The 15,177-nt window shown below is 44.5% G+C and overlaps 5 protein-coding genes across 5 annotated transcripts; 3 read left to right on the forward strand and 2 right to left on the reverse strand.

Annotated features, from left to right (window-relative positions):
* Nucleotides 1–118: 118 nt before the first annotated feature.
* Nucleotides 119–1,828, forward strand: K444DRAFT_699852 (cytochrome P450; the record flags this gene model as incomplete). Its single annotated transcript, XM_024887997.1, has 3 exons — nt 119–238; nt 289–1,571; nt 1,642–1,828. The coding sequence occupies 3 exons, from the start codon at nt 119–121 to the stop codon at nt 1,826–1,828; spliced, it is 1,590 nt and encodes a 529-aa protein (XP_024731035.1).
* A 1,856-nt stretch (nt 1,829–3,684) lies between these two features.
* Nucleotides 3,685–4,862, reverse strand: K444DRAFT_618590 (uncharacterized protein). The gene is made up of 2 exons (XM_024881353.1): nt 4,397–4,862; nt 3,685–4,318 (listed from the first exon to the last, which is right to left on the reverse strand). The coding sequence occupies exons 1-2, from the start codon at nt 4,417–4,419 to the stop codon at nt 3,742–3,744; spliced, it is 600 nt and encodes a 199-aa protein (XP_024731036.1). The 5' UTR covers nt 4,420–4,862; the 3' UTR covers nt 3,685–3,741.
* A 965-nt stretch (nt 4,863–5,827) lies between these two features.
* Nucleotides 5,828–9,132, forward strand: K444DRAFT_667758 (uncharacterized protein). Its single transcript, XM_024887333.1, has 5 exons — nt 5,828–6,043; nt 6,115–6,387; nt 6,450–6,529; nt 6,631–6,859; nt 6,922–9,132. The coding sequence occupies exons 1-5, from the start codon at nt 5,868–5,870 to the stop codon at nt 8,915–8,917; spliced, it is 2,754 nt and encodes a 917-aa protein (XP_024731037.1). The 5' UTR covers nt 5,828–5,867; the 3' UTR covers nt 8,918–9,132.
* Nucleotides 9,133–9,789: 657 nt separating this feature from the next.
* On the forward strand, nt 9,790–10,845 carry K444DRAFT_539965 (uncharacterized protein; the record flags this gene model as incomplete). The annotated part of the gene is made up of 1 exon (XM_024875676.1): nt 9,790–10,845. One exon carries the CDS (start codon nt 9,790–9,792, stop codon nt 10,843–10,845), a length of 1,056 nt encoding a protein of 351 aa, XP_024731038.1.
* A 580-nt stretch (nt 10,846–11,425) lies between these two features.
* K444DRAFT_540747 (uncharacterized protein) lies at nt 11,426–14,788 on the reverse strand (the record flags this gene model as incomplete). The annotated part of the gene is made up of 2 exons (XM_024875736.1): nt 11,426–13,197; nt 13,264–14,788. The coding sequence occupies 2 exons, from the start codon at nt 14,786–14,788 to the stop codon at nt 11,426–11,428; spliced, it is 3,297 nt and encodes a 1,098-aa protein (XP_024731039.1).
* Nucleotides 14,789–15,177: the final 389 nt, after the last annotated feature.

Raw genomic sequence — 15,177 nt, forward strand, 5'->3', positions numbered from 1 at the left:
AGATGATGAGGTTCAAAGTAGGCTTTGCGAAATCTCGACAGATTTCGATGAATTTCAAGTGACTTCTGCATCATATTGTTCGGCTTTACACAGATTCCTTTTATTCTCGATTTCCAAGATGGAGCAACTGGCCAAGATATCGCCGTTTGAGACTGTCCTTGAATTTGGAAGAGGTAGCTCAGTCCTGTCACCTGGGACGATCGGAGTACTTCTGCTTCTCATAATATGGGCTCTCTTTGTAATTCACTTCCTAGCTAACAAAATGCCCAGTCACTGACTTCTCTACAGAAGCAAGCGACACAAACTCAAGTACCAAAAATACCAAAGATACCGGATGCACCAGATGCGCTTCCCTTCGTTGGGAACCTCATGACTCTTGGTGGACGACTGAATGAAAACGACTCCACAATATACTCACGATGGTCCAAGAATCTATCGAGCGACATCTTTCAAATGCGGCTCGGCAGCGAAAGGGCAGTGGTAGCCAACACTTTCTCGACTATTAAGGACCTCTGGGTCGGGCATTCCAACGACCTAATCGACAAGCCGCAACAACATGGCTTTACAGAAAAACTCGAATACGATCTCTCTGGAGCGAATATGACAGAGGCAATTCGAAGATGCAGGAAAGCAGCGACACGAGCATTGGGCAAATCTCTTTGGCCGACATATTATCATTTGCTGGAGCCGGCGTCGGTCTCCCTCACTCGAGAACTTCTCTCCAAAGGTGATGAGTATATGGACATCTATCCATACCTCCGACACATCGTTTTCGATCTCGCGCTTTCTCTGACGTATGGTACCGTGTCCAATGGCGTCGATGACGAATTCACGGATGCGTTGGTCGAGAGCATCAACCAGATCTCATATTTCAGAGCGTCGACGCAAAGACTCAGAGACTACGTACCGATACTGAGATTGCTCATTCCAGACTTTGCTAGTGGGAATGCCGTTGTAGCAGCGGAGAAACGGCGACAAGAGCATCTCGATGTCATCTTCGATGCGTTGAAGAAGAGGATCGCGTCAGGAGAGCAAGTAGACTGTATCGTCAACGGCCTTGTAAAAGACAATCTCTCAGAACCAGAGATCCATGGAACGTGCAAAGCTCTTCTCCAAGCTGCACCTGACTCCACTGCCTCATCTATGTATGTTGTGATTGGCTGGCTCTCAATACCTACAGGCCAAGAATTCCAGTCAGAACTTTATGATGCTATCTTGGCTTCTTATGATGGGGATAGAGATAAAGCGTGGGAGATGGCGTTCCGAGAAGAAAGTGTTGAGCTGCTTGTTTCACTGTACAAGGAGACCCTTCGATTCTGGACAACCACCCCGTACTCCCTTCCACGCACGACGGTCAAGGATATCAGCTACTGGGACACCGTCATTCCCAAGGGCACAACGATGATCATGAATGCTCAACAAGCAAATCATGATACGGCTTGGTACGGAGACGATGCGTTGGAGTTCAAGCCCACGAGGTTTATTGGAAAGACGGATTCCTTACCTCACTTGACGTTTGGGGCTGGGTCAAGAATCTGTCCTGCTGCCGCATTGAGCAATCGAATTATATAGTAAGTCCCATATCTCCCGTTAAACCCTATCACGAGACAATCTTCGAGGATGCTGACGCCAAGACTTTAGTGCTCTGATTGCGAGACTCGTCCTAGCATTCAAGATCAACGAGCCGAAAGATCTCAATGCAAGGAAAGCCAACGCGGATATGCTGGACTTCTCAGCAGAGTACAGGAGCTTGGTGGCTATGCCAAGACGGTTTGATGTCTCATTTTCACCAAGAGATGAGATTTGGATTCGGACGAAGATGCTGTGACGTTCACGTAAGGAGGAAAACTAAGGTTGGAGATCTATGTTGGGTTTAAACCTCGCGTACACATAGACCATACCACGTGACATAACCGAAGTCCCGCGCCAAAACACGTCCCGCACCAAAACACGCGTGTAATAAAAATATTTTAATTTATTAAAATACAACCACCTTATATAAAAGTCTAATTTTTCATATATAAGATCCCCTTAGTATATAAACCTTACTTTTAATAATATATAGTAAAAATACTTAATATTTATTAGTATAATAAACCTTTAATAATTATATTAAATTCTATAAAATTTTAATATAAGTTTTATATTATATATTATTATAAGTTAAAACTATTATAAAATTACTACCTTATTATAATAGTTTTAGGAAATATATTAATATTTTATATAATTTTATCTTTTAAAGTATAATTATAAGTTAAAGATTAAATATTTAAATTTTCTTAACTCTTACTTTTAACTTTAAATAAAGAATACTTACTTTATATAATAATCTAAATTTTTATATATAAGATCTCTTTTATATAGTAAACCCACTTTTAATAATATTTAATAAGAATACTTATTATTTTATAATATAATAAGCTTTTAATAATTCTCTTAAAACTATATAAATATTAATATAACTTTTATATTATATAATATTATAAGATAAAAAAATTATAAAATAACTTTAATACTATTATAATTTAAAAAGATATATTAATAGTTTATATAATTTTAACTTTTAAAAGAAAATTATAATTTAAAGATTTAAATTTTTTTAAATTTTTTAAATTTTTAAATTTTAACTTAAAATTAAAAATTATTTATAATATATAAAAATTATATATTACTTTAAATATATTATATTATATATATATTCGTATTTCAAATATAAAAATACTTAATTTAAGAGCTTTATATTAATAAATATATATTATTTATATATTAATAACTTTATATATTAATAAATATATTAATAAATATATAAAGTTATTAGTTTTTTCTAACTTAGCTATATAATATAGTTTTATTTATATTAAAATATTAAAATTAATATTATAAATCCTTTTAATAATTAATAATAATTAAAAGAATTTATATATTAAAAAATATAATTATTAAATAAAGCTATAATATAAGTATTATTTAAAAAATAGTTAAAAAATAGTTAATAATAGGAGTTTATATATAATATAAGCCTAAAATGGAATAACTATTATATATAATTATAAATAACTTAAACTTTTATTAAATTCTATATTAGAGTAAAAAATATATATTTTAAAAAATTAAAAGATTATATATAAAGGCTTTTATAATAAGAATATAGTTATAAGTTACTTTTATATATATAATATCTATAAAATAATTAATAAGTTTATTTATAAATAGTCTATTTATTTATATTTTATAAATAATAAAAAGTTAATTAATTTTTAAAAAATATTTAATTTAAACTTAAATTTTAATAACAAATAATACTTTTTATTAAAAACTCTTTATATATTATAACTAATATTATTAAATAAAGTACAATTTATATAATTATATAATATTTTATATATTTATTATAAAACTATATCAAAAATTTATAATTTCACAAAAAATTAATATAATAATAATAACTTTTTAATTATAAGAAGATTATTATTATAATTTTAGTAACTTACTCGATTATATTTATAGTCTCTATATTCTAAAAATGAAGTTAAAAGGATTTGTGGTTATTTAATTATTAAGATTTTGAAATATCGCTAGAGCGTGTTTTGGTGCGGGACTTGTTTTGGTGCGGGGAATCGGTTAACCCTTTTGCCCTAATGTTGTCCATCTAGCTCTTCTGCTAATGCACAATCGATACAGCAACCTAGAGCCACATGACTCTAATTCTTACCCTTCCTTCCCCGAAGTGAAGCTACATTATATATCACTCAACTCATCGGTAATGGCTCTGTCCTGCATGCCAGTGCAAGTACAATCCGCATGCAGCTGAAGCCCCAACTGGAGCGCCAACGCGCCTCCTTCCCTCGCATGTTCGCCAAGCCAGCGCTCAAGTGGTGCGAAGCCGTGTCCAGATCCGGACCAGGCAGCTTCACAACCCGAGCCCATCATAGATGCATGGGACTGGCAGGTGGCTGAAGTTTGGGTGCTGTCGTAAGACGGGTATGAGGTGTCAGAAGTCTGATAGTGGGGTGAACTTTGACGAGGATAAGGATGAGTCCAAGCGGAAACCTCTAGGAGATCGGTTTCCGTATGTGTGAACTGGCCGGGCACGTCCGTGGTGAAGCCGGAAGTAGACGTTGCGTTGCTGGGGTATGACATCCTGGATGATGAAGTTTGTGCAGCCGTGGAGTCTGTAGGGCGCCTCAAGGAGGAAGATTCTGCTTGTTGCTTGTGTGAATGAGAGGATCGAGGGCCCGAAACGGATATTTGTTGTTTGGATGAGAGTGAGGCGTTACGTTCGGCGTGCTTTTTGGAATTCTGATGATTGGTTTTACTGTGGAAGACGGTGATCAGTTACTATGCTGCGTGTTGAGGGAGGAAAAATGGGTAGGGGTATTTCAGTGACACTTACGATGCTCTATTTTTCGAGGACATCTTGGTAGAAGGTATGTAGGATTGATTGAGAGGGGCGGACTCTGTGAGACTGTCGTGCTGGTGCAAGTAGAAGCCAACCTAGCCCTCCAATCCTCGATCGAAGTAGAAGTTAGGGAAGAGAAAGATAGTGGATGAGGATGATAGATGAGAAGTCTAATGCGGGAATTGGGGTCCTTATACCTATCTGACTGCAGTACTCCGTTGGCGACCAACAAATCCCTATCACTTCCTATCCAAGGTCATTGGCAGTGACTCTCTGCCTCACCCTTCCGATTCACTTGGGCACATTACGAAGGGAAATGAGCCAGACGGCAGCGCAGTTTGGGACAGGGTTGATACCATCGAAACCCATAGCATTCAAACAACGCAGAATCGTATGTTAGCGCAGATCCCGCTTGCGTCTTGGACATTTCATCCGGGATGTTTGGGGGGCTCTGGTTGGACTGGTGACTTTTGTCTCGCTTGACACCAGGCTCATTTTCCAAGCTTCACAGTCAATTCAGGGAGGCAGACTTATCGACGACCAGGTGGCGCAACACTTGGGAGATCACTTTGGTCCAGGACATCGTCTTGTGCATATTCAGTCCAATTATCGGGACACGGGAGATTGAAAGTGGGCTGGCATACCTCCGCTTCTAACGATGTCCGAACAAATCCCGTCTGAGACGAGGGGATTGTCAAAACCCAGTCGCTCCTCTTATTGGATAGATTACTTTTGTACATCGATGAATGCGAACCGGCTTGCCGGTGGCGTTTTAAGGGGTGTTGGCTGGAGACGCGGGGTTCTCCTCGATTGGTCAGGATACTTTTGTCTGCCCTGGGTCAGCGAGTCTGCTTCGAGTCGCGGTCTAAGTGCTTGTTTGCATCGCCCACCCGTTTCTGCATCCAGTTAGCGTCTGTCGTCGTTGGAACTGTTCTGATTGGTTAGATGACCTTTGTACTCGGTCACGCAGGGTTCGCCCAGGGTATTGGTTGTTCAGGGACGGGGAGGCTTCACGAAGACAGCACATGAAGCAACAGGCTCGCTGCACCATCGATTACAATGCCGTGCCGGCAGCTACCCCGCCGCAAACGAGAGCTTGCTCATGGCCGCAGTGTGGTCTAGATTTGGCGTGACAATCATGAGATCTCCAATCCTGAGCCTCGGATTCACCGCTCAAAATCCACAAGGACAGGAATAGGCGCAAGGCCCTGTACAACAAGTCCTCCGGTCCATGTCATGAGTCGGGAAGTCATCGCAACGCCCGGCTGCTATGCCTCGTCTGCCACATTTCAGCTGCCTAAATATTTGTACAACCTAGAGCCTTATTGTTTTCTGATTTGCTTTTTCAATACTTTCCCTCTCTTTTTCGTCGGCTCAATTTCTCGTCTTCATTGAACGCTTTTCTACGTACAAGTCAAAGTTCACGAACCAAATCACGACCGAATTACATACAAGCTAATTCGTAATGGACGGCGCCCCACTAGTGTCAGCAGACCAACTCAGAGCACCATATTCCGAAAGATGGGAGCTGTTGAAAGATGTCATCGCGTGGCTGTACTTGGAGTACTTGGCAAATGGGAAGAAGTTGAAGTTGAAAGAAATTGTCAAGATAATGGAACAAAACTACAAGTTCTACGCTTCGTCAGTGATGCTCCATCTGCCATCTTCATATATCGATAATGTTGAATGCTGATTATGCTTCGTTCTGACAGTGAAACCCAATACAAACGCCAATTTGGCATCTGGAACCTGAAGAGGGCTCTTTCGACCACGAAAAAGGAGAAGATTACGGCAGCATTGGAAACCCGGGCACAACAAGGGAAGTTATCTGTGGTGAGACACCAGGGCAAAGTCGAAGTTCAGAAGGTTCGGAGGTATATGAAAGAGCAAGCACGGCGGGATATATCGATACGGGCGAGCATAAGCAGTGAGTCTGTCGACGTGGAGAATTTATCTGGACATGCTCTGCAGTGTGGCAACAGAGTGTGAGATCTCTTGGTCTTGAACCACTCCGGTCGTCTCCAAATTTTCTAATATGGATCTCTAGGTTCATGAATTGGAGTATGCCAGCTGCTGTCTGGCGCTTCCTTGAATCCAAATCCAAGGCCACCGACCATGCTTCGCCTTGTATGTACCCTCCCATTGTGTTGTGTCTTCCTCGCTGGCGAGATTAGCGGCTTTCTTAGGCGCTGGCTTTTTTAACACGGTCTAATTTTGAAATATCTTAGATGCTTCTGCCAGAACCCCAATGAGCGATATCCAGGTGGTCACTCCGTCCTCAAATTCCGGACCATCACCTCGAGACCGTCCATCTCCCGGTGACGCCTTGTCACCAAACAACGAACGATCTGCTCTGACCGTCGCAGCGAAAGAGACTCTGAAGATCAGGCGAGCACATCTCTTCGCCCAGAAACACCATACGGATCTGCTTCGGGGCATGAATCTACAAGAGCAAAGGTACATGACTACGTCTAACCATATTTCCTGTCAGCTTGACTTACTTACTAATCTGTGCCCAGCATCACCACCGAGTGGTTGAATCAGTTCTGGCAATATTCCTTTACAACCGCCAGAACCTGGGGCCGCGGACCACGAGTTTGGAACGCATCAAGCCTCAGATTCAATGAATTTTCTAAAGCAAGAACTGAGAGCCACTCTGGTACTCCTGATATGACAGTTAATTCTTCCGAACAACATTCCCGTCATGAAAGAAAGTCGCCTAATAGTTTCAACATCGAGGAACCAAGTCCTCTATGTCGCTGGAGTATACATATTCGCGAAATCGACTGCGATGAAGTCATGTCCCCAAAACAAGCTGAAGACATAGCCAACCCAGATGATGAAAACTCTTGGCGACCGTGGGCGGGAGCAGAGACTATCCACGATTTTGCACAGCGCCTACAGGAAAATCTCGAGAGTAACGACTTCAGCACCGTCGAAATTAGAGACCTCCCACTCTCGTCAGGCCAGATAGCCAGAGCAGCAAAACGGTCTCCAGAACAATTAATGGAAGACGCATTCGGCTTTAGTATCATGGCGCGCAATAGGGATCTTCTCTGCGATATGATGGATTACATTGATGGGGTTGCACACTTCTCGTTGCATGACCTATATCCTTTACATCTAGCCTCGAGCTACTTGGATGGATCGAAGACGTGCTGTGGTGTGTTCGATGATATTGTGGAAAGGATGCCTTCGGGTGAAGCTTCTGTTCGCAAGCTTTACACCAACCATCTCAATCATACGGTTCTCGATAACCTTATGATAGCTATATTGAAGGGACACACCTCATGCACTCCAGTAATGGTTGACGAAGCCTTCAAAAAGGAGCGTCGGTTTGCAGGGGAAGAGGTAGACATCTGCGGAAGATGGGACGCCGACTCTGATTGCATCCGTCACCTCCATGCAAGTGGCAACCCCACAATACCTCAGAACTGGAAGCACATGTTCTGTCACACATCAGCACAAGCCATAACCCACTGTATTGGAACTCTCTTCAGTCCACATTGGGGACCTGACATCAACACATCCAGCGGTCTTTTCCTCAAGCGCTGTCTCAACGAATCGTGTGGACTCAAACTCCAGCTTAAGCCTCTCCACACTCTAGTTATCACCACAGTCTATCTTGCACAGCTAGGAAGTGATGGAGAGAATCTTTTCGGAATGATCGCATGTCTGCTCTGTCTTTTGGGGAAGGGCGCAAATCCTCTACTGAAAGCAGATGTCTCGTTGAACGCTCTCTTGAATAACGATGATAGCCAACACTGTAGCCATTTCGAGCTTGACCCTTTGGAACTTACGCAGAAGGTGCCCCGGACCCTCATTTCAGAATGGCCACAGGAACGCATAACCGGTTGGAGGACATTTTGTACTATCCTTAAGCTCTCACAAAACGAATGGAACCCTCCACCACGACCTGAACCGCCGACGAGGGCTCCAAGTACTTCAGACGATGACTTTCGAAGTATCTACGGTGTTTTTGTCGAAGATGTAGATGAGAACCTGTCAATCGTCGAACCCCCACTCATGGACATAGATGTAGAAGACGGAAACAACGAGGAAGATGAAGACCGTGACGAAGACATGGATGAAGATTACGACAATGACTCAGACGAAGAAGAAGGTGTTCCTGCGTACTGCTGCTATCATGACGTAACCTCCTATCAGCAAAATTTCTTTGGCAAGAACAAGAGTTTGGCGACTCTATGGGCAGCTGTTCAAACAGAGTTGTTGACCTATAGAAGAATTGCTGAGGGTGATCCTTGGATTTCAGCAAACTTCGATATGCAATCTGTACTCGAGAGCTTGGAAAAGGGGAAAGAGCTGTCCATTCGACTTGTGTCTGAGGGCATGATGAAGCCATTTTGTAGTTGTGGCATCATCTGCGATTCAGAGGATCCTGCATGCCTGCGTGTAGAAGAAGCATCTGCTTATTACTTCTCAAATCTTGAGGATTGGAATCGGACAACCTACTTGCACGCGTTTGAAGATCGCACGATGATCTGGGACTGTTAAACTAGGCCTAAGCGATTTGTTTAAGAAAAGTAGGTATTTATTATTAAAATCGCGACTTTGCACTTTCAAAATATTAAAGTTCGTTTGGTATGTTCAATTAGGATGTAAAAGCTCGTAAGCTCGTTCTCGTCATATTTGTGTGCTCTAAACATGTTTTGAGTTTGTTGTGATAGGATAATTTTCGCCCGTCTGCGTTGACGACAGCTGTATCTACGCTATTGGGGGACAATGTAGCAAATCTTGCAATTCTACAAAGCAAATATTATACACCTTATTGTCATCTCATTCCTTCTGGTCCCTTGTTTTACAGCTGCAATTTCTTTACAGACGCCTCTTCTTTATATCCGCATACTGTTTCAAACGAAGTTTAGGTATAATAATTCTATAATCCCAGAATTATCGGCTAACTTATAGCGAAATCGTTAAGACTAAGATAAAGGACATTGGTTGAATTGTTAAAAGATCCTGTAGCGGGTTGGGAAGTGTCAAGTCTTGTTGTTGAATTAGTGGTGCACTCGCCTTGCTAGTCTACCATTCCTTCCAGCACCAGGTTCAACCACTAATTTAGTTGTCCACACTCTCATCTATCATGCGCCACTTGCGAGAGCTTATTGGCTCATTAATATCGTCATTTGTATCGTCATTTATATCGTCACTTAATTCGTCATGTACGAAGGAACACGTGCATTGGAACACACATCGCTGGAGCTAGTGGCTATAAGAACGAGGCTTTGCACCTTCTTTTCTCCTCTTCCTTTCTTCCATCTGCCTGTACTTTGATTATTTAGGCCTGGCCAACCATCAATAATATCATTTTTGCACCTCAAATTGCTCTCAGCGCAATACTTGTAACATCTTCCTCTTACTTCGGGATGAATTACGCCAAGAGGCTATTCGTCCTCTTTCGACAAAGAATAAAACGCTTTTCTCGATATTTCGCAGTCCAGAGGCCAAATTCACTAGAAAACTCGCTATTGGCCAAGCTCCCAACAGAGCTACTGCAACAAATTGCCAACGATCTTCCTGTCGCATCAGCCGCATCATTTTCTCTCTCTTGTCGGCACATTCTCCTCCTGATCGGAACTCAATACCTTGAGAACCTAGCAACCTCGTCACACGAAACACTGGTGTTCTTGAAACTTGTAGAACATGACCTTCAGGATCAGATCGCTTGCAATTCTTGCAGAAAGCTTCATAGGATAAAAAATGCCAGGAAATACATCGGGTATCATCATTTGGTAGAGCCGGATTGTCTCGTCGATGATAGAAAGGCAAGGGTTTATGGGTATATTCACCAGAAGTTCAGCTCCACTGTTTTCAAGATGGCGATGAAGCACCACCACCTCTTTGGTTATGATGCTCGAAGCCGCCAGCTCTTGAATCTTCTGTCAGTTGAATCCTACACACACGGCTGGCGTACCTTGGTCAAGAAACAAGACGCAGAATGTCGAATAAAAAACGGTTCTCTATTCACCTGCAAACGCGTAGCTTTCCATGGCACGTATACAGCTTTCGAGCGAGGGTCAATACGCTTCTTTGAGATATGCCCACATCTTGAACTTGAATCAATAGGGCGGTCTGCCAGTCTCCGCATCACATCATCGTATCATGTCTCACGTAAGAGGAGTTCAAGGCTACTACATTGCGAGAAGAGTAGTAATACAAAGGAGGGAGATCTCTGCTCGGAGCTTCAGCAATGTCGATACTGTCGAACTGAATATACGGCTGGGTTTGAGTACGATGATGGTTGTACTATAAAATTAACAATCACTATCTGGAAAGATCTTGGGCAAGGGCCAGAAGCGGAAGAATGGAAAGCACATTTCCCCCTTCCAGACCGGCGGTCATTTCCACAACCAATTCAGTTCCATGGAGGAGAGATAGCTTCTGTCTTTCAAGAAAAGGGGACCGATCTGTGCCCAAGATGAAGTCTCGTACTTCTCATCAAAAGAAATCTGAATTCTGTAATTCATGAACCTGAGTATTTATGAATAATTAAGTTGGAGAGCACAAAGAAGGTGTGCTTGAGCGAGCAAAAGCCAGGTGCAGCCAATAAATATACATGGAATAACCAAGATACCAACAATGTGTTAGGAATATATTCCACCGGAGCACATCAAGAGCCGTCAAACAGAGTGCCGACTTTTCTCCTCAAAAGAGTATGGCCTTCTCATCAACTATCAACACTGTACATGCAGACACATTCTCATGGCAAAGACAAGGATACATCATCTCGAACCAAGCACAAAACCAAATCCATAACTCTCAACGAAGCTAAATACAAGAAGCGATCGTCTTCACCTACGGCCAGTCTCCCTTATCTCCTTCCTTCCAAATCCGAACTTTTGCCTCCCACCTCGACGACGAGAATCAAAAAGTCTACTATCAAAAACAAGAACACGAAGTCAAAGGTCCGACCGTCTCAAAACCCAAAAAGTACAATTCAAATGCAAATACGCCAACCCCGGCTCCGCTATATACAAAATCAAATCCAAGCTTAGGAGAGAGCTAAAAGCGGACAGGCGAATGATCGGGACTCCTTCCTTCGATCTTCTCCACAATCTCAAGCACCTTGCCTTTGCCCTTCTCTTTCGCTCTCGGCGATTCTCTCATTTCTCTCTCCCTCAGGTCCTCTTTCTCATCCATCTCAAGCAACGGCTCACTCGCCGCCGCCTCCTCCTCCTTCTCATCAATCCTGACCTCCTCATTTATCCCGAAGAGGTCTTTGACGCTCCGCCTCCCACTCCCCTTCTTACTCTTCATCGACCCCCCTCTCAAGCTCCCAACCTCACTCCTCTCCTCCTCAAAATCGTGATTAACTACCCGAAGCTTCTCCTTGGGGACAGTGAACATAACCTGCACGACGCGGTTCTCGACCGCGCGCTCGATGTCCCACTCATCGTCACTCTCGTCCCCTCCATCCGTTGCCGCTGACGGTCCTACGCTGGTGATGCCGAGAGGCAGAGAGCCTGTAATGGTGTTACTCCGCCCGGTGCTCCGCAGTGTATTATTGTTATTATCTGCAGAATCTTCCCAGTCCCCCTTCCCTTGTTTCCGTCTCCATAAGGTCGCGCCAGCGCTGACTGTCCTCCTGGGCCCGGCTCCACCCGAAGACATAGCGGGGTAATTGAAAGGGCGCGTAGGACTGTCGTCTCTGCTGCCATAACTTGGCGAATCTGGACTAGTGTTCCCAGAAGCTCCACCGACGAAGACCCGCCGTAAGCTGCCTAGGAAGCCTTGTGAGCGGCCTTTACCGAGACCGGTAGGTGGTTTACTCTTCGATGGACTGCCAGGCAAAGAGTCGGGCTGGGAACGGGTTGGCGAGTAGTCTCCTATTGAAAGCTCATCACCTGGCCTGGGGAGCAAGGACTCGCCTTGCTCTTGCAAGGCTTGGAAACTTGTATGTGCGGTGTTGAAGCTCGTACCACTCGTACTTCCCGCGCTTCGTGGAGGATTTCTAGGTCCAAGAGGACCAGGACCAGGACCATCGAAAACTGGACTGATGTTTGTGCTTGGTCCTACTGTTGTCGAGAGGATTGTTGATGTGAAGGGATTCATTCCCGTGATGAAGCCGCGAAGCGAGTTCGATCTTGAGCGGCCTTGGGAGCTCGAGCCTGACCGGGAAATGGTGAAGCCGGAGATGGCGACGCTGCGTTCAGAGAGGTTGCTTGCTGTGCGGCCGCTCTCTTCTTCTCCAGAGATGGAAGCTGCGTTGCTAGCTGCGATGAGCTGGGCTCGTCGTGTGGGTGATAGACGACCGGCGTTGGAGTGGGTGCGAATTTGGGAGTTGAGGAGTACGTCTGCTGCTGCCCAATCCGAGACCCACTCCTGGATCTCTCGTTCCCGGGAGTGTGCAATGGATTCTGCGTCTGGGGTGCGTGTTTGGGTACGAATAGCCGTGGGATTGCCAGCTGGGGGGTCTTTAAATGGGTCGGAGTGGCGATTTCTTTCTGGTGAAGGTCCTCTGGATGATGGTTCACCAATGGCAACACCCACGCCTTCAGCTTTATAAAGAGTATGATCTTCTTCGTCTGCTTCGTATATAGGATGTATCGGTCCAGCAGTTCCCAGACCTGCCCCTCGTCCATGGCTACCTGCGGCGTTGAAATCGAAAGTTGGAGTAGGTTGGTATATTCCACGAGCACTTCTTGAATGCAGAGGCTTCCTTGGAATCTGTCTCGGTGGCGGTGGAACCAATGAAGCGTCCCCCAAACTATGGACATCATGAGCATCAGTATGAAGGTTTTCATATCCAGCCACGGCATTGGTCGAGTCAAAGGCTGGTTCGTTGGAATTGCTTCCATTCCAACCGCCATTAGACCATGGGAATCCACTCCGCCTTTCACCCATTTGGGTCCGGGGAGAGTAGAAATTCGAAGCACCGATACTCAGATTTCTAAGATCGTCCTCCCTCGCTTCCTTTCTTTTGCGCTTTAATCGTCGATTGTACCAGAAGTACAATATTAGTGCACCAATGGTAGCAGCGAGACCAAGACCCAATCCAGCTCCCAGACCAGCTTTTGTTGAATTAGATTTCGACGAAGACGAAGCACTAGCTGCATTGCTTGCAATAGCAGCCACATACGATGGATTGGTGTAATTTGACACCCACTGCATGCTCGTTGCGTTGAAGAACATTGCTGGAGTCGAAGAGCCTGTTGCTCTTTTTGAGCTACTCGAGGCAGATATATTATATCCGCCAAGTACCATCATGACATTCCCAGGAAGCATCACAGCCCCATGGCCATAAATTCCATTACCAGACGGCTGATGCGTTGGAACCTCCCACTGCCAATTCCCATTGCCTCCAAATCCTGTTCCAAGGCTCAAGACAGCAAGTTGTGGATCAGCGGCTTGGTTCACATCACCAACCCAGCCACCGAGAACAATGATCTGTGATCCATCCTCGCTCAAAACTGCAGTATGTCCAGATCTACTATCCACACTTGTTACGGTGCTTTTGATAGCAAGTTCTGTATTACCGTTCGAGATGACTGGAGACTCCACCGTCATGAAACTCCAGCTCTCTTCTGGAAGACTCCAGATTGCAACTTGACTCATGTTTATGAATGCTAATTGCGTGTGACCCCCAAGCAAGACGAAGTTCTGCTGTTGTGTCATTACCCCGGAGCCATTCGAGTATGTGGGAGTCAACCCCGTTATCGTGAAGCCTGCTTCGGCGATCGGGGCAGCTCTGCTTGAGGTGATATCAAGAGTATAGGTTGTGCGGGAGGTCGAGGAAGTGGATGAGGTGATGGTCGGGGCGAGGCGGAGCATCTGGTTGGAGTATGATGCTGATGATTGCCATGTTGAGGTCGTGGCTGATGAGGTCGGGCACATGCCTCCGAAGACATAGATGTTGCTCTGAGAAGCATTGGTTTCGACGATGGTGGAGAAGCTGAATGCCTTGGAGAGGAAGTCAGCCCCTGGGAGAGCAGCAGATGTCACATCGCTAGCTGTCTTTATTGCATCTTGTTCCCATGTGCCACTCCCACTAGCACTTGTATTTGACGGCGTATATTTCCATACTGCGGAGTTTTTGGATTCCGAGCAGGAGCCGGAATACATAGATATTTCATCGGCGGAGGAGATTGTTGGTATAAATGCGATGCTATCATCTGTCAAGAAGGGCAGACTCGGAGTAATCGTTACAAGGGATAAATTCGATGCTGATATGGTCGAGGATATATTGAGAGATGCGAGTTGATGTGAACCAGAGCCCTGGAGGAAGACATATGCGAGATCCTGCTGGTGAGATGAGAACCGTGGGCGAAGTATGGTCGTGGGATTATATGGCAGAGATTGGGCATGAGCAATGGCCAGGAGATGGAGTGACAATGTCCATAGGACAATTGTGACATGGTAGCTCATGATGCGTTGTCGATTGGAATTAAGAGCGGCGTTATAGGGTTCGTCGTCCGGTCGATTTCGTATTTGGTCGCATTATCGCCGTCTCTCGTGGCTTGGGTTTCGATATCCAGCTCTCCAAAGCAGAGCACAGCTCTCTCGACAGCTTTCACCTAGACTCGAAGCAATCCAGAGCGTAACAGAACAATCGATTCTTCGGCCGTAGAGATCTTGACAACGTGAAGCTTCGAAAACGCAGAGGCCACGGGGGAGACCTTGAGAGCTCTCGCCCAGGGTAAACAAGCGCCACGCAGATCCCTTCCAGGGTGCTTGGATGCTGTGCGGTCCAATCAAGGAGCTTACCCCCGCCTCTTCTGGGGTCCTTGACGCCACTTCTTGTGGGCGCGACGTTG

Source organism: Hyaloscypha bicolor, assembly GCF_002865645.1.
Source record: "Hyaloscypha bicolor E unplaced genomic scaffold K444scaffold_136, whole genome shotgun sequence".
Classification (NCBI taxonomy): Eukaryota; Fungi; Ascomycota; class Leotiomycetes; order Helotiales; family Hyaloscyphaceae; genus Hyaloscypha; species Hyaloscypha bicolor.

Excerpts from the sequence above, each read along its gene's own strand:
- K444DRAFT_618590 (XM_024881353.1), bottom strand. The coding sequence starts at position 4,419 with ATGTCCTCGAAAAATAGAGCATC. Across the intron at positions 4,319-4,396 it reads TCCTCGAAAAATAGAGCATC|TAAAACCAATCATCAGAATT; the intron begins GTAAGTGTCACT and ends CGTCTTCCACAG.
- K444DRAFT_667758 (XM_024887333.1), top strand. The coding sequence starts at position 5,868 with ATGGACGGCGCCCCACTAGTGTCAGCAGACCAACTCAGAGCACCATAT. Across the intron at positions 6,530-6,630 it reads CACCGACCATGCTTCGCCTT|ATGCTTCTGCCAGAACCCCA; the intron begins GTATGTACCCTC and ends GAAATATCTTAG. Across the intron at positions 6,860-6,921 it reads ATGAATCTACAAGAGCAAAG|CATCACCACCGAGTGGTTGA; the intron begins GTACATGACTAC and ends ATCTGTGCCCAG.